Source organism: Gallinula chloropus, assembly GCF_964237585.1.
Source record: "Gallinula chloropus genome assembly, chromosome: 36".
Taxonomy (NCBI): Eukaryota; Metazoa; Chordata; class Aves; order Gruiformes; family Rallidae; genus Gallinula; species Gallinula chloropus.
Genome location: NC_140121.1, coordinates 546,138 through 564,099, shown reverse-complemented (window position 1 = coordinate 564,099; position 17,962 = coordinate 546,138). Strand labels below are relative to the sequence as shown.

Here is a 17,962-nt window from a genome sequence, read left to right as displayed (position 1 = left end):
CCGCCGCGCGTGTGTGTGTGTGTGTGAGGGGGGGCCGCGCGCACACACACACAGACAGAGACACGCGCGCGCCCCCCCCCCCCACCTCCTCGCGCACAGCCGCGCGCCCCCCACTCACACCCCCCACCCCCCCCCCGCGGCCCCGCCCCGCCCCGCGCGCTGCAGAAGCCTCGCGCCGCGCCGCGCGCCCCCGGCCTGAGGCCTCAGGGCCCGGCCCGGCCCCGCCGCCGCTCACGGAGCAACAGCCCGGCCACCCCCCCCCCCCCTCCTCCTCCTCCTCCTCCTCCTCCTCCTCCTCCTCCCTCACCGGTACGGAACCGCGCCGGGCAGGCTGGGGGGGGGGCGGTACCGGGTGGGGAGGGTGGAGGAAGGCGGCGGGGGGGCGGTGGGGGGGGTGACCCGGCCCCTTTCCCCTCCCTCCCGCCTCCCGCCCCGGCCCATTGTGCTGAGGAGACAAAATGGCGGCGGCGGCCGGCGGGCCGGGGGTGAGCGCGGGCAGCGGGGCCGGGCCGGGCCGGGGCCGCCTGGCTCCTGCTCTCCTTCTCTTCTTCCCTTCCCGCCTCTCGCGGAGGGGATGGGGGGGGCGTGGGGGGGGGTGTTTGGAGAGGGGAAGGGGAGGGAAAAGAGGAGGGGAGGGGGGGTCTCGCCGCGCTTCTTCCCCTCATCGCCTCCCCCCCCCTCAGCCTCCCCTCTCCTCCCCTCTCCTCCCCTTCCCTTCCCCTTCCCTTCCCTTCCCTTCCCTTTCTTTTCCCTTTCCCTTCCCTTCCCGCCGCCGCTTTGTTCTCGCCGCGCTGGGAAATGGCGGCAGCGGCCCGGCCGCCCCTTCCCACAGACACGCGTGGGGCCGGCGCGGCGGGGGGAGGAGGAGGAGGAGGGAGGGAGGGAGGGAGATGGGGGGGGGGGGGCTCTGACCGGCCCCCGGCTCCTGGGTTTGGGGGGGGGGTGTGTGTGTTAGGGGGGTGCTGGGGGGGGAGGGACACGCACAGCATCCCGCGCGGGGGGGGGATGGAACCGGCATCCCCGACCCTCCCCCCCACCCAACACGCCTCCCTCGGGGCCAGCGCCGCCTTCCCCTCCCCTCCCCTCCCTCCCCCCCTCCCATCCCCTCCCCTCGGGGCTCCCCGCGTTCTCCCTCCAAATCCCTCTTGTTCTCCCCCCCCCCCCCACACTCGGGCTTTGGGTGTTTCAGGGGGAAAACACCCCCTCAAACCCCCTTTTCCCCCCCCCTGAACCCCCTTCCCGCCAACCCCATTCCCTTCCCCTCCATCCCTCTTTCCTCCTCCTCCTCCCCCTTTTCCCTCCCAACCCCTTTTCTCCCCCATTCAACCCCCCCAGCCCAGCTCAGGCCTCTCTCCGCGCCTCTGCCTTTTGTTTGCCAGCCGGAGCCGGGTCCGGAGCCCCAGGTAGCCCTTGTGCCGGGGAACACCCGCTCTCCTTACACCCTAGAGAGCTGCGTGCCAGCGAAGCCGGGCCCTGAGCTCAGTCTGCTCCTTCCATCCCCCCCGGCCAGGGGCAAGAGGCTGGGAAAGGGGCTCAGGCACCACCCCAGCTTAAAGCTGGGAGCCTCCTGCACCCATAAAGGTGCCTCTTGCCGTGCTGAGCCTGGTTTTTCCTCCACACAAGGCAGAACCCTCAACCTTTTTGCCTTATCTATTGCTTCTGTGCCTCCCCTCCCTCCCTCCATCGCCCTCCCTCCATCGCCCTCCCTCCCTCCCTCCATCGCCCTCCCTCCCTCCATCGCCCCCCCTCCCCCCCTCCCCCCCTCCCTCCCTCCCTCCCTCCATCGCCCGCCCTCCCTCCCTCCATCGCCCCCCCTCCCCCCTCCCTCCCTCCCTCCCTCCCTCCCTCCCTCCCTCCCTCCCTCCCTCCCTCCCTCCCCCCCTCCCTCCCTCCATCGCCCCCCCCTCCCCCCCTCCATCGCCCCCCCCTCCATCGCCCCCCCCCTCCATCGCCCCCCCCCTCCATCGCCCCCCCCCTCCATCGCCCCCCCCCTCCATCGCCCCCCCCCTCCATCGCCCCCCCCCTCCATCGCCCCCCCCCTCCATCGCCCCCCCCCTCCATCGCCCCCCCCCTCCATCGCCCCCCCCTCCATCGCCCCCCCCTCCATCGCCCCCCCCTCCATCGCCCCCCCCTCCATCGCCCCCCCCTCCATCGCCCCCCCCTCCATCGCCCCCCCCCTCCATCGCCCCCCCTCCCTCCATCGCCCCCCCTCCCTCCATCGCCCCCCCTCCCTCCATCGCCCCCCCTCCCTCCATCGCCCCCCTCCCTCCATCGCCCCCCCCCCTCCCTCCATCGCCCCCCCCCCCTCCCTCCATCGCCCCCCCCCTCCCTCCATCGCCCCCCCCCCCTCCCTCCATCGCCCCCCCCTCCCTCCCTCCATCGCCCCCCCCTCCCTCCCTCCATCGCCCCCCCCTCCCTCCCTCCATCGCCCCCCCCTCCCTCCCTCCATCGCCCCCCCCTCCCTCCCTCCATCGCCCCCCCCTCCCTCCCTCCATCGCCCCCCTCCCTCCCTCCATCGCCCCCCCCTCCATCGCCCCGCCTCCCCCCCCCCTCCATCGCCCCCCCTCCATCGCCCCGCCTCCCCCCCTCCCTCCATCGCCCCCCCCCCTCCATCGCCCCCCCCCCCCCCCCTCCATCGCCCCCCTCCCTCCCTCCATCGCCCCCCCCTCCCTCCCTCCATCGCCCCCCCCTCCCTCCCTCCATCGCCCTCCCTCCCTCCCTCCCTCCCTCCATGGAAGGACTCGGAGTGCCGTTGGTGAAAGGGAGCTGGTTGGTGATGGAGGCAGTAGGAGGGGGAGGGCAGAGCTGGGGAGACTTCAGACAAAAGGCGGGATTCCCGGCCCTTCTCCCTCTCCTCTTGAACTGAGCCCGGATTGGGGGGAGCGGTACCCCCAGCATGGAGACCGGCCGGCCCTGGGTTCAAGAGGAGCACTAACATCCCGGCTTTAGGAACCGTGGGGCCCACTGAGGTGGCTTCTGCCCTTAGAAACAGCTGCTCTGCTTCACTAGGTTGGGCCTTGGCTAATTAGTGAACTTGATTAACCTCGCTTGGAGGAAATGAAGGGAACGGCCCCGAGGAGCTCGTGGGGGCAGAGGGGGGTGTTGGGAGGCTGGGTGCCCGTGAGCATGAGGGGATCCCTCAAGGGGCTGGTGAGTGGATCCCTTGGGAAGGGCTGGTGATTGGATGCTGCTGGTATCTGGGTTTTAATTACCTCTGTCGCGATGCTGAAGTCACCCTGCGGTCGGTGCGGCGCCGGTGGCTCAGGGACAGGACTTGTCCCAGTTTGATCCTGGGAAGGTCTCTGGATCGTGAGCCCCAGGGCTGTTCATAGAGGGAGCAGGGATGTGGGGTCCTGATTTCCACCCTTTGGGGGGGGTTTGGTGCTGAAAACAGAACCATGGTGGCACCAGCAGAGAGCGAAGTGTGTCTTGGGTGCCCTGTGCTTACCAAGGGTCCGGCTGCGGGGAGCCCCGTGGGTGTTTGGGGCTGCGGGGAGCCCCGTGGGTGTTTGGGGCTGCGGGGAGCCCCGTGGGTGTTTGGGGCTTGTAGGGAGCCCCGTGGGTGTTTGGGGCTTGTAGGGAGCCCCGTGGGTGGTTGGGGCTGCGGGGAGCCCCGTGGGTGGTTGGGGCTGCGGGGAGCCCCGTGGGTGGTTGGGGCTGCGGGGAGCCCCGTGGGTGGTTGGGGCTGCGGGGAGCCCCGTGGGTGGTTGGGGCTGCGGGGAGCCCCGTGGGTGGTTGGGGCTGCGGGGAGCCCCGTGGGTGGTTGGGGCTGCGGGGAGCCCCGTGGGTGGTTGGGGCTGCGGGGAGCCCCGTGGGTGGTTGGGGCTGCGGGGAGCCCCGTGGGTGGTTGGGGCTTGTAGGGAGCCCCGTGGGTGGTTGGGGCTGCGGGGAGCCCCGTGGCTGGTTGGGGCTTGTAGGGAGCCCCGTGGCTGGTTGGGGCTTGTAGGGAGCCCCGTGGCTGGTTGGGGCTTGTAGGGAGCCCCGTGGGTGGTTGGGGCTGCGGGGAGCCCCGTGGGTGGTTGGGGCTGCGGGGAGCCCCGTGGGTGGTTGGGGCTGCGGGGAGCCCCGTGGGTGGTTGGGGCTGTGGGGAGCCTGGTGCTTGTGCTGCCGAGCTGGAGGTGCTGGGAACGGGCCGGCTTGGCCAAGGCTCCCATGGAAAAGGCAAAAGTGAGCTGCTGTCTGGTCTCATTTTTGAGGGAAACCTGTTGGAAATGGGGAAATACAGTCCCACAGCGAAGCAGGACTCGGTGGGGGTGCTGAAGTGGCCTTCATCTCCCTCATCCTCCGGTGCTGAGGCTCTGCCTGTGCACAGATGCCTGTGAATGGCTTGTGAAGTGTTGTGGGTGCAGAGGATGGGCTGGGATTGGGGCTGGATTGGGACTAGTGCTGTTGTGGGTGCAGAGGATGGGGCTGGATTGGCCCTGGTGCTGTTGTGGGTGCAGAGGATGGGGCTGGATTGGCCCTGGTGCTGTTGTGGGTGCAGAGGATGGGGCTGGATTGGCCCTGGTGCTGTTGTGGGTGCTCACAGGCCAAACCAGGGTGCTGGAATTTTAAGGAGGGCTGGTCGGGGGCTCGGGCTGGTGGGTTGGTTCCCTTGGGAACTGGCTCTGTGTTGGGGAACGAGCTGGGGGTCTGGCTCAGTCCCCTGGCTTCTAGTGCCTGCTCCAAGACCTGGGTTTCCCAGGGTGGGTTTGTGTGGTTTCCCCCCCACCCAACAAAGGGAGAGGGGATGTGGCAAAGGGACTTGGCTCGTGTTGGTCCTGCTGGGAAGCAGGCTTGTTTGCTAGGGGGCTGTGGGATGGATTTGGGGTGAAACTCGTCTGTGGCTGGGAGACCTTGGAGTAGTGTGGATGAAAGTCCTCACCTGGTGAGCCAGCAGCATCCTGGCTCCTCACCTGTTGGAACTGCATCACTTCATAGACCATTGATTCTCCCAGCACGGGCTGCTCCAGCCTGGAATCAGGGAGCACTTGGTTTGGGAACAGGAGCCTTGGGAAACCCAGCTGGAACGGGATCTCCTCAGGGAGGAGCTGGAATGAGATGCCAACAGCCACGAGTGAGGAGCAGGAGGGGGATGCAGAGAGTTGGGCAAGGTGTTTTGGGGGGAGACACGGTGTGAGGGGATGGTTCTGGGTGTTACCCTTGAGCCAGTGTGTAGGGGAAACAGAGTGGTGAATGCCCCCAAAGAGGGCACTGCCTGCCAAGCAGGGCTGTGACCCTCGTGGTGGGCACCATCCAGGCCTTGAGAGCAGCCTGAGCCACCAGGAACAGGACACTCAGCATCCACAAAGGAGTTTTCCTGCTTTCTCTTCCCCGCTCCTGGTTCAGCAGCACCGGTTGGTTGTGCCAACCAGCATCACTCACCAGCTTTCCCTTCACTCCCAGGTTCCAGGAGAGCGCGGTGCCGGTACGGTCTCGTTGGTGGGAGAGTCCAAATAAGCACAACTTGAGCGTGTGGCCAGCCATTGGGGAGCAAAAATGGTAAGAGGTGGTGAGGGTGGAGGAGGTGAGAGGTTCAGGAGGGGAGTATCCACCTCCAGGCTCTGGATAAACTCATCCCTGCCCCCTTCCCCCCCTCCAGCGCCCGATGCGGATCTTTGTGAACGACGACCGGCACGTGATGGCCAAGCACTCGGCCGTGTACCCCACGCAGGAGGAGCTGGAGGCCGTGCAGAACATGGTGTCCCACACGGAGCGGGCGCTCAAGGCCGTGTCCGACTGGATCGACGAGCAGGAGAAGGTCAGCGGCGAGCAGCCGGAGACGGAGTCCATGGAGACGGCTGCTGAGGAGGAGAACAAGGAAGGAGGGTAAGGGACCACCACCGAGCTCCTTCCCTTAAAATAAAAGCTCCCACCAGGGAAATCCACTCACTGAAGGTGGAAAACCCACGGGGTGTTTCCTCTGGCTGTGGGGTTGTGGATGGAACACGGGGTTGGAGCAGCCCTTCCTGCGCAGGTCTCCCAAACCCTCTGGTTAGGGGGCCTCGCGTGTGCTCGGTCTCTGCAGAGCCCATCCCCTCTGTTGGGTTGAGCAGTGTTGCTTCCTGGCCCCAGAGCTGTGCTGACAGCAGGCTGTGTGTTTTTTTTGCAGGGACCAGAAGGCCACGGAGCAGTTGACGAGGACCCTGCGCGGCGTGATGCGCGTGGGGCTCGTGGCAAAGGGCCTCCTGCTCAAGGGGGACCTGGATCTGGAGCTCGTTCTCCTGTGCAAAGACAAGCCCACCACAGATCTCTTGGAGAAAGTCGCTGACAACCTGGGGGTTCAGCTTGCTGTGAGTGGGGAAAACCCTTCCTGATGCTTGTCTGGGCAGGATGCAGGGCAGGGGGAAGAGTTTGAAGGGTGTCAAGGGTTCAGAGAGGTGCTTGAGCATCACTCTGCCTCGGGGAGGGGGGATTTTCACAGCTACTCTGGAGCTGCCTCTCCTGAACAACCTTCTCCTTGTTAGCCAAAGTTCTGTTGGCAGGGATTGTGTTGGGAAGGGGTGTTGGGACAGGCTGGGAATCTCCTCCAGGCTCTGGCTAAAGGTTGCCCTCCTATCCCAGGCTATTACTGAAGACAAGTACGAGATCATCCAGTCGGTCGGCGACGCTGCCATTGTCATCAAGAACACGAAGGAGCCGCCGCTGACGCTGACCATCCACCTGACGTCGCCCGTGGTCAGGGAGGAGATGGAGAAGCAGCTGGCTGGAGGTATGGAGGGCTGCAGGCAGCCACCAGCAGTTGGAAAGCTGTACGTCTCAGGGCGGACTGGCTGTCAGTGTGCTCTTCAGTTTCAGCCCAAGCAGCGACACCCGTCTCGAGAGCGTGTGTGTGTGTGTGTGGAAACACCGGCCTCGTGCCGCCCATCCCAGCTCTGGGTTATTCAGTCTGAGCTTCCGAAACTGAGGAGCACCTTTCAGCTGGATTTTGCTCTTTTTTTCTTTTAGTTTTTAGTCTTTTATTTCTGTTTTTGTCCTTTTCTTTTTTGTGGTACTTGGGCCGTTAGGCTCACTAATACCATCGTGCTCGTTGCGATCCCTACCCAGCCGCGCAGCGGGCGCCGCACAGTGACGTGAAAAGGGTTTAAATCCCAAAGGAATGACTAAAACCATGAAGGCTTCTCATGGAAAATGACTTTGCATGCACATGAGAGGGGGATGTGCCACCCAGTTTGTGTTGCAGCAAGAGCCACGGGCGCGCTCGGGGGTCTCCTGGGCCGGCTGGTTCAAGCAGCTGAACGCGCAGCTCCGGAGAGCGGTGCAGAGTGGTTTTGGATAAAGCTGTAGCTTCTCCCTTCGCTCCCCAAATTCCCTTTTTGGAATAACAAGTCGCAGGTGGGGCCTTGGTGGTTTCTCTTCTCGGGGCTGTTTGGTTTCGGCTTCGCTAAGGCGATGGGTTCCGCATCGGAGGCGCGGCGCTGCCAAATTGGGTCTGGGGCGCCGGCCTCACCTTAAAACCCCTGATCTGGAGAAACTCGCAGGGGTCTCTTCCCTAGTGACTGGGTTTTGCTGCAGCACAGACTGGAGGGTGTCTTTGTGCTCTGTTGCCTGTGGTTCTGATCTCTGACCTCCTCTACCAAGCCTTCTAGTTTGTCCGTTGTAGGGACGCTGGACCTTTGACCAACAGGACGCTCTCTGTCACGGGCTGGGGCCAGGCAGTCGAGCCTTCCGGGCGGAGGGGTTCCCTCGATCCTCACAGAGCTATCCCCCCACCACCATCACCACCACCCCCCTCCACTCCCCTCCTCTGCTAAAGCTCTGAACACAGAGCTTTTTTTTTTTTTTTAAGGGGGGGTTGTTTTAAATTTCCCCTCCTCCCCCATTGACCGGCCTGGGATGCTCCCACTTGGCTGGAGCCATAAAGGATTCCTCCCCTCTCCCATTAAACCTCACACCCCAACGCTGAGCAGACATCAGCCCATCCCCTTGTTAATTAAACACCCCCCCTCATCCTGTGTGTCCCACCCCCCACCTCCCCTCCCAGCCCCTTCTCTGCAGTTGCAATTTCTAAGCCAGGCCGCTGGGCGAGCGCACTGCAGACCCTCCCTCCCTTCAGGGACAGGATCTTGTGGGAGCCTCTGCTGCCCCTTAGGGAAGCTGCCTCGTCCCCTCTCCGCCTGACAGAACCCCCTTGGTCAAACTGTGCCTTGTCTTCTTATTCCATCCACGAATAGAAACGCTATCAGTCAACGACTCCCCGGACGTTCTGGACAGGCAGAAATGCCTTGCTGCCTTGGCGTCACTGCGACACGCCAAGTGGTTCCAGGTTTGCATTTTGTTATTCTATTTGTCTTTAAAGTAGAGAAAAAAAAAGAAAAAACAAAAAAATCTGTAAACTCTTTTACGGGGCTGGTTTGTTTTCTACTTTGTTTTGGTTTTCTCTTCCCCCCCCTTTGGTAGTTCTAACGCTCGGACGATAGCTAGGCGTGCTGCCCTTAGCGCCTGCCGACGCGGCAGCTGCTAAAGAAGCACTTAAGGGACTTAAAACATCCAGAAGGAGCCTTATTTTCTGTTAAGAGTAGAGATGTAGCTGCTGCTTTGTGTTAAGAGTAACGTTGCCTTTGTCCACTCCGGTCCTTGATCGATGAGGGTAACACGAACTAGCGATTACCCTTGGCAAAGTAGCACCACGCCCGTGAATGTCTGCGCAGAGGTGGCCCTGGGGCTGCTGCTGAGGGTGCTTCTGCTCTGCTTCTCCTCCTAGGCCAGGGCCAACGGGCTCAAGTCCTGTGTCATAGTGATCCGGGTGCTGCGAGACCTGTGTACTCGGGTTCCCACCTGGGCGCCGCTGCGAGGATGGGTAATTCTCCTTTCTTTGGGGTGTTGGGGGGGTGTGTGTATGTGTGTGTGTGTTTTTGGGGAGGTGAGGGTTGGTATCGCTTCTCCAAGCTGGTGTTTGGCTCTTGAGCTTGTGTCTTCCACGAGTGGTTTCTCTAGGCCAGACCTTGCACCCTTGAGACGCGCGGTGGAGCCTTTTATCGACGATCCATCCCCCTCCACCTCCAGCTGCTCAATCATTCAGTGAACTCAAAGCAGCTCCTGGCTACAGCAGCAGCCCGAGCTGCCCGCCTTCCCCTTCCCTCACTCTCCCCAACTGTCTTTCCAGCCTCTGGAGCTGCTGTGTGAGAAGTCTATCGGGACAGCCAACAGACCCATGGGCGCTGGCGAGGCGCTGCGCAGGGTGCTGGAGTGCCTGGCCTCTGGGATCGTCATGCCAGGTTAGGTGCTTCTCTGCATTTACATTTCAAAGCCGAGCGGAGATGAGACGCAGCGGTTGTTACCTTAGGCTTGAGCCACCCCTTGCTGTGGCTGTGCAGCAGCTCGGAGAGCCCCCCCTGGGTACTCCAGTACCTCGCCGTTCCTTAGGGCCACGTGTGTTCAGAGCTGCAGACCCCTGATGTTAAACCTCCCCCTGTCTCCCCTTTAGAGAGAGGTACCAGCTCCTGGCTCCCCTCCGCCGCTCGTTTGGCTGCGTTAATTAGCCCAGGCGAGTTGCAGAACGCCGGCCGTTGGATGGATCGTGTGTCGGTCCGTGCTCTTTTGAGTGTTGATTTGCTGCCAAGGGAATACTTAGTCTAGTGTCTTTAGCAAACACCAGGATAATTCTCTGCATATCTTCCTTGTTTCCTGCCTTCAGATGGTTCTGGTATTTATGATCCTTGTGAAAAAGAAGCCACTGATGCTATTGGGCATCTAGACAGACAACAAAGGGAAGATATCACACAGAGTGCTCAGGTATAGTTTTGACTACAGATGTTACAAAAACCTACCCAGTCCGACTGACTCTGCACCTTGCGTGTTGGTTCATGGTAGTTTAGTGACCCCGCGGAGGTCGGTCTGACCGTTCCCGTCCCACTTGAGTAAAGAAAACACCAGTGGGTCCCACACCCAGGAGGAATGTGTAGCTTGGCCAAACCAGAAGCAAAGTATCAGGTGTTTAAATAGCGACTTGTTACCGTGACCACCCCCTTATTTTGGGTCGAACCTGGAAAAAATTTCAGAGAGTCCTATTGTAAACCCATGAGGATTGATGAGTAGGGGTGGGTAGAATGGTCCTGACTGGAACTGCAGGGAGCAGAGTGCTGGAGCCTCCTGCGTGTCCCAGTAACACGTGTTTCATCTCTCTAGCACGCTCTGAGGCTTGCTGCCTTTGGCCAGCTTCACAAAGTCTTGGGGATGGATCCCTTACCTTCCAAAATGCCCAAGAAACCAAAGAACGAGAACCCCATTGACTATACTGGTAGGTAGACCAGTTCCACCCACTGAGTGGGGGTGGAACCGAACTCCAATCCCGTTTCCAAGGCTGTTGGTGCCGTGGAAGGTGGAATCCTCTCCCTGATAACTGGCCTCTTGTCTGTCCCCTGCCCCCTGTGGTGCTTACAGTCCAGATCCCTCCCAGCACGACGTACGCCGTCACCCCCATGAAGCGCCCGATGGAGGAGGATGGAGAGGAGAAATCTCCCAGCAAAAAGAAAAAGAAGATTCAGAAAAAAGGTATTGAGTTAACGAGAGGTAGGTACACACAGCACCCAGAGAGCTGCTCTGGGGCCAGGGGAGGGGGCTCTGCTCTGCTGCCAGGGGGTTGGGTTCCAGTGATGCTGTGCAGGGTTATGGGGCACGTGAATTAAAACACAGAACAAAGCTTGGTGCTGTTGAGATGAAAGCTCAGCTCTGGCAGGGAGGAAACAGCAGCTCAGAGCTAGTCTGAGAGCGGTGAGGCTGCTCTGAAAGGTGGCAAACATCTGCCAACTTCTTTTCTTCAGAGGAGAAACTCGAACCTCCCCAGGCCATGAACGCGCTGATGAAACTGAACCAGCTCAAACCCGGCCTCCAGTATAAACTGGTCTCCCAGACTGGCCCAGTTCACGCTCCCATCTTTACAATGTCTGTGGAAATCGATGGCAGCACGTTTGAGGCGTCGGGTCCTTCCAAAAAGACGGCCAAGCTGCACGTGGCAGTGAAGGTGAGAGCTGTGTGTGTGTGTGAATCCATCCTGGCAGCGGTGGGGAGGTGATTGCTGGTCTCTCAGAGCTCAGAAGGGCGACCTGGTTGCCTTGGGGACCCTTGTGGGGTGTGTGAAGTACCTTAAGGTGTGAAAAGTGTCTTAAACCCTTTGGGATGGACAGGGGAGAAGTGAAACACGGAGACTACTGAGTCTCAGGATGCAGGATTTGGGTCCTCCCGGGTCCTGAAGTGCTTGTAGGGTTTGGGGAGTGCCCCAGGCTTGGATAGAGGTAATAAAGGGGTTCTGGAGTACTGATTTCTCAGGTGTTTACCCCAGAATGGGGAAGGGGGGGGTGTGAGAGGTAGAGGTTCTTCGGGATGTGGGCTGTTGGTGAGCTCCCTGTGCCTCTCCTGGCCCCAGGTGTTGCAGGACATGGGTTTGCCCACGGGAGTGGAGGGCAAAGAGTCTGGCAAAGGCGACGAGTCGGCCGAGGAGACGGAGCAGAAGCCCGTGGTGGTGGCTCCTCCTCCCGTGGTGGAAACGGTCTCCACACCCACCGCTGCTTCTCCCCCCGCAGATCAGACCCCCGAGGTGAGTGTGGCTGCAGAGGGGCTGGGATTCTTTGGGGTGATGGTGTTAGGGGGCTGCTGGAAGGCTCCTTTGGGCAGCAGGTGCTGTGTGGTTAAATGAACCACCCTGGGACGATGCCAGAGGTAGAACCAACCCAGCTGAGCTTACCCTGGGGTTGTCCCCTTTAGAGGTGCTTCCCGAAGTCGCATTGTTCTGGAAGGATCTTGGGGGGGGAGTTCCTTTGGGATTGTTTCTCTTGGGAGTTTGACTGCTGCTTCTCCCCTCTGCAGAATGTGAAACAGCAGGGACCAATTCTGACCAAGCACGGCAAGAACCCCGTGATGGAGCTCAACGAGAAGAGGCGCGGGCTGAAGTACGAGCTCATCTCAGAGACGGGGGGCAGCCACGACAAGCGCTTCGTCATGGAGGTGAGGGGGCCCTGGGATTCCTCTAAAGCCCTCAGGGAATGCTGTGGGGTGGAAGGGAACATCCATCCCAAAGACCATCTCATGGGGGGATCTCATTGCACCCCCCCAGTCCCTGAAGGGAGCAGAGAAACAGGAGGGGAATCAGCTTGTTAAAGGGTGGATAATGGCAAGACAAGGGGGCTGGAGTGAAGCTGGAGGAGGGAAGGGTGAGATGAGATATTAGGGGGAAGCTCTTTGCACAGAGAGTGATGAGGAGCTGGAACAGGCTGCCCAGAGAGGGGGTGGGTGCCCCATCCCTGGGGGTGTCCAAGCCCAGGTTGGATGGGGCCCTGGGCAGCCTTGTGTAGCTCCAGGCCTGGAGGTTGGTGGCCCTGCCTGTGGCAGGGGGGTTGGAGCTCTGTGACCCTTGGGGTCCCTCCCAACCCAGCCCAGTCTGGGATTCTGTGATTCATGGGCAGGGGCATTTTCTCTCCCTCGGGCTGCTCGAAGCCTCATCCATCCCGACCTTCAGCACCTCTGGAATCCAGAAGTAGTTCTACCCAGCAGCAGCTCCATCCTGTCCCGCTCACGCTGGGTGTTTCTATCCCCTTCAAAGGTGGAGGTGGATGGGCAGAAATTCCAAGGAGCCGGTTCCAATAAGAAGGTGGCCAAAGCCTACGCTGCTCTGGCCGCGCTGGAGAAGCTGTTTCCTGATGCTCCTGTGGCTATTGAGCAAAACAAGAAGAAGAGAGCGCCCGTGCCAGCTCGAGGAGGGCCCAAGTTTGCTGTCAAGGTGAGTGAATTCCCAGCTCTGTGGTGTCCCACCCTGTGGTCGCTGGGGAAGGGGAATCGCTTCACCACGCGGGATGATCCCCAAATGCCTCTTTGTTGGGTGCTTTTTGCCCCCACCCACCCCACCCAGAGCCCCCTGCTCCCTGTAACGGCTCCGTGTCTCTTCCCACAGCAGCACAACCCAGGCTTTGGCATGGGAGGCCCCATGCACAACGAGGTGCCCCCGCCGCCCAACATGCGCGGCCGCGGCCGAGGCGGCAACATGCGTGGCCGTGGCAGAGGCCGGGGCGGCTTCGGCGGCAACCACGGCGGCTACATGAACGCAGGTGAGATGTTCCCCCCCCCAAACCAACCAAAACCCTCAGCAGGTGAATCCAGTTCCCCCTGGGTGGGACGGGGAGGGGGGGAAACACAAAGCCAAGGGCTTGGGAACGACGGTTCCTCTCCCAGTCACTGAATCCTCTTCCCTGTCCCCAGGCTCTGGCTACGGGAGCTATGGCTACGGAGGGAACTCGGCGACCGCCGGCTACAGTAAGTGGCTTCCAGCTTCATTCCAGCCCCTTCCCGGTGCTGGGGGTGTCGGGGCCGCAGCGTGTGGCCATGCTCATGCTGGAGCCCCCTTGGGGCTTCGCTTCCATTAGCTCTTCTTTGGTACTTCTAATGCCAAAGATGGCCTGTGTCCTCGTTAGGGAGCCGGAGCTGGGCCCCGCGGCCCCGCCGGTGGGGAGCCCTCGTTGGGGAGCCGGGCCCCAGGGCCCCACTGTTGGGGAGCCCTCGTTGGGGAGCCGGGCCCCACTGTTGGGGAGCCCTCGTTGGGGAGCCGGGCCCCAGGGCCCCACTGTTGGGGAGCCCTTGTTGGGGAGCCGGGCCCCAGGGCCCCACTGTTGGGGAGCCAGACCCCGGCCCTGTTAGGCCCATGAAGCTGTTAATTCCACCACTCTACACCACACCACACTCTTCAACATGATTTGTTCCCCCCCAAACACCCAGCGATTGGCCTTGAGGAGCCTTCGTTTGGGATGGGGGGTAAGAAGTGGGGGGTGGAGGAGCAGAGAAACCTCAGCTGTGACTCTCCAGCCTTGACACCTTTTGCCATCTCCCAGAGAGTTCTGATTCTTCTTCCCTGCTCTGTCTCCCCCTTCTGTAGGTGCCTTTCTCACAGACTCCTACAGCTCTCATCATTTCGGGTCTTCCTACAGCATCCAAAAGTATTGCACATGCAAAACCCCCCCTAAAAACCCCCCAAAACACCCCAAACACCCCCAAACCAAACAGCCTTTCACTCCAGTTCTCTCAAACCCCATCCCAAAGTGTCTGGGCCGTGGCCCATGTGCTTCCCAGGCTCCACAGCCTGGCTGAGACCCTCATAGCCCATGGGATTTGTGGCCCTGGCTGTTGTTATTCCCTTTCAAACTTGGTCCCATCACTGGGATGCGACAGGGGAATCGATGATCCCAAGACGTGGGGGGTTCAGAACACGTTCTGCCTCGTGCAGATTTTTCCATGCTGGCTCCATCCAGCAAAAAACCCACCCCCAAACCCCCCAAAATCCACCCAAACCCCCCACCACTCCTTTTCCCAGCAGGCATTTCCATGCTTTGTAAGAAACCAAAGTGTTTTAACCCCGTTGCCTCAGTTTACAGCAGGTTCTGTCCAGACCAGGAGCCTGTGAATGAACCCTGGGGTCTGGGTGCCTCCTGGGGAGACCCCCCGGCGCCTCCCGGCTCCGGCGCAGCCCACGTATCGCTGTGTCGTCTGGGGACATGCTGAGGGGTGTGACTTACTCTCCTTAGTAGTAGTGTGTTTCCAAGGGGGTGTAGCTACACTCCCACTCCAGGGATTGGAGTGAAGGCGTTGGGAACCTCAGGGCTTTGAAAGGGGCTTGTGGGGGCTAAGCACCCAAAGCACTTTGGGCTGCAAACCCACTCCCAGCCCCTGTAATGTGGCTGGGGAAGGATTAAATCCTCCAGAGCTGGGCAATCCCAGGTGGTTTCGGTTCAGTCTCTGAATTCCAGACGTTGGGACCTTTCTTCTTGCTCTGGGTGCTCTGATTTTCTTCTCTTTACTCCCCCACAAAACACTGTGTGTCCTTGGCTGCTCCTCAGGCTGCTGAGCCCTGCCTGCTCCTTCCTGCTCCTTCCACCACGTGGCTCTGTGGAGCAAACCCAAACACCGACCCCCAACAGCTCCAACTGGCACTGGGCTCTTTTGAAACCCCAAAACACATCCAGGCTGGTTTATGGATCCAAGAACAGCCATGGATGCCCTTAGTTTGGGTTCAGAAAGCTGGTGTTTGGCTTTTATACAGGGAAATGAGCCTTTTTATACAGGGAAATGAGCCCTGGCCTGGAGGAGGCAGAAAACCAGCCCTTTTTTTAAGGGATTACCCACCTTAGAGGTGTTTTTCTCCTTTGAGGAGGAAGTTTGGAAGCAAAATCCAGTGTGGGAAGGCAGGAAAACCCCCTAGTTAAATGCAGAGTTCTGGATTAAACTGGAATTGACTGGAGGAGGGATGGACTTGGTGGTGTCTGGAGTTCACATGGGGCTGGTGGGAACCTCTCCCTCTGGAAGGATCCCTGTGCTGGGATGGATGAGGGGGATGAGCTGGGGATGGAGGGAGGGGAATGGAGGTGGAACCTGATGGCAGCTGAAGGGGAACCTCATGGGGATGGTTTTGCTGACTTTAGGGATTCATCCCAGTGGTTTCCCAGGGAATCATGGAAGCAAAGGGCATGAGGGGTGTTTTTCCACCCCCACTTTGGCTCCTTTTTAACTCTCTCCTCACCCTCCCCTGCGAGGTGCTGGGGAATCCCTTCCCTCAGGGGTGCAGCTCCATCCCAGTCCCAATGCTGGGATTCCAGGTGGTTCCACCGCCCTTTATTCCCCCTAAAATCCTCTGTGTTCCCCTGTGCTGAACCCAAACCCCACCACAGACCTTAAACCTCATGCTGAGCCTGATGCCTGGCTCAGGGGAGGCTCCGCTCGCGCGCCGGGGCCGGGGTGCTCCGGATAATCCCCGGTACCCACCGCCAGGCGCCGGATCCGTGCCTGGGAGGGGTTCTCAGTGACCTGGGATCCCGGGATCACCCCTCAGGGGTGGAGCTGGGTGGTGCTGGGGTGCAGCTTGTGCTGGGGTGCAGCTTGTGCTGGCCCTGGGGTTGTTGCTGATGGAGGGAGGGATGGAGGGGGGGATGCGCTGCCCTCGAGCCACCCGTGTGGGTCCCGCTGGGAACTCCTCGCCGCGGGGACGAGGTTCTTCCCCGGTGCTGCAGCTCTTGGCTGACGGGGCTCAAGCGCCGGCGTCGATACCTGTCAGTTCCTGTGGCACGTGGAAGGAGCCCTGGGAGCCCCCAGGGTTGCTCAGGGCCCTGGCAGGAGCTCTGGGGTCACTCCAAGCCCTGGGAGGAGCCCTGGGGTCACTCTGAGCCCCGGGAGGAGCCCTGGGAGCCCCAGTAAGAGCTCTGGGAGCCCCTGGGGTCACTCAGAGCCCCGAGAGGAGCTCTGGGAGCCCTGGGGTCACTCTTGAGTTCTGGGAGGAGCCCTGGGGTGGCTCAGAGCCCCAGGAGGAGCTCTGGGAGGCCCTGGAGGAGCTGTGGGAGTTCCAGGAGGAGCTCTGGGAGCCCTGGGGTCACTCTGAGCCCCAGGAGGAGCTCTGGGAGGAGCCCTGGGAGCCCTGGGCTCACACTGAGCCGCGGGAGGAACTCTGGGAGCCCCTGGGTCACTCTGAGCCCCAAGAGGAGCCCCGGGAGGAGCCCTGGGGTCACTCTGAGCTCTGGGAGACCCAGGGTCACTCTGAGCCCCGGGAGGAGCCCTGGGGTCAATCTGAGCCCCAGGAGGAGCCCCGGGAGGAGCCCTGGGGTCACTCTGAGCCCCCAGGAGGAGCTCTGGGAGCCCCGGGAGGAGCTCTGGGAGCCCCGGGGTCACTCTGAGCCCCAGGAGGAGCTCTGGGAGGAGCCCCCCACCCCAAATCCCCCCCCCTCTCCACCGTGGCCCCGCGCTGACGCTCTTCTCTCTGCCCAGGCCAGTTCTACAGCAACGGCGGCCACTCCAACTCGGGGGGAGGCGGCGGCGGCGGCGGGGGCGGCTCCTCGGGCTACGGCTCCTACTACCAGGGTGGTGACAACTACAACTCCCCGGTGCCCCCGAAGCACGGCGGCAAGAAGCAGCAGCACGGGGGGCAGCAGAAGCCCTCCTACGGCTCGGGGTACCAGTCCCACCAGGGCCAGCAGCAGCAGTCCTACAACCAGAACCAGTACAGCAACTACGGCCCCCCGCAAGGCAAGCAGAAGGGTTACAACCACGGGCAGGGCAACTACTCCTCCTACTCCAACTCCTACAACTCGCCCGGCGGGGGAGGCTCCGACTACAACTACGAGAGTAAATTCAGTGAGTGCGGCGGCGGCGGCTGCTCTCTGCTTCGTCTGGGGAGGGGAAGGGGGGAAGGCAGGGGGGGAGGGGAAGGCAGGGGGAGAGGGGAAGGCAGGGGAGAGGGGAGGGAAGGCAGGGGGAGAGGGGAGGGAAGGCAGGGGGAGAGGGGAGGGAAGGCAGGGGGAGAGGGGAGGGAAGGCAGGGGGAGAGGGGAGGGAAGGCAGGGGGAGAGAGGAGGGAAGGCAGGGGGAGAGGGGAGGGAAGGCAGGGGGAGAGGGGAAGGCAGGGGAAGGCAGGGGGAGAGAGGGGGGAAGGCGGGGGGAGAGAGGGGGGAAGGCGGGGGAGAGAGGGGGGAAGGCGGGGGGAGAGAGGGGGGAAGGCGGGGGGAGAGAGGGGGGAAGGCGGGGGAGAGAGGGGGGGAAGGCGGGGGGAGAGAGGGGGGGAAGGCGGGGGGAGGGAGGGGGGGAAGGCAGGGGGAGGGGGGGGGAAGGCAGGGGGGGAGAGGGGGAAGGCGGGGGGGAGAGGGGGAAGGCGGGGGGAGAGAGGGGGGAAGGCGGGGGGAGAGGGGAAGGCGGGGGGAGAGGGGAAGGCAGGGGGGGAGAGGGGGAAGGCGGGGGGGAGAGGGGGAAGGCAGGGGGGGAGAGGGGGGGAAGGCAAGGGGAGAGAGGGGGGAAGGCAGGGGGAGAGAGGGGGGAAGGCAGGGGGAGAGAGGGGGGAAGGCAGGGGAGAGAGGGGGGAAGGCAGGGGGAGGGAGGGGGGAAGGCAGGGGGAGGGGGGGAAGGCAGGGGGAGGGGGGGGAAGGCAGGGGGAGAGAGGGGGGAAGGCAGGGGGAGAGAGGGGGGAAGGCAGGGGGAGAGAGGGGGGAAGGCAGGGGGAGAGAGGGGGGAAGGCAGGGGGAGAG

At 62.3% G+C, this 17,962-nt stretch overlaps 1 protein-coding gene across 1 annotated transcript; it reads left to right on the top strand.

The window, feature by feature from the left end:
- Nucleotides 1–447: 447 nt before the first annotated feature.
- Nucleotides 448–17,099, top strand: ILF3 (interleukin enhancer binding factor 3; the record flags this gene model as incomplete). The annotated part of the gene is made up of 18 exons (XM_084277794.1): nt 448–485; nt 5,386–5,481; nt 5,582–5,808; nt 6,092–6,272; nt 6,544–6,691; nt 8,154–8,245; nt 8,684–8,779; nt 9,086–9,197; nt 9,617–9,714; nt 10,108–10,219; nt 10,363–10,491; nt 10,743–10,942; nt 11,345–11,515; nt 11,785–11,922; nt 12,518–12,694; nt 12,866–13,019; nt 13,171–13,224; nt 16,714–17,099. Coding segments are annotated over exons 2-18 (2,478 nt in total), but the record flags the coding sequence as incomplete, so codon positions are not given.
- Nucleotides 17,100–17,962: the final 863 nt, after the last annotated feature.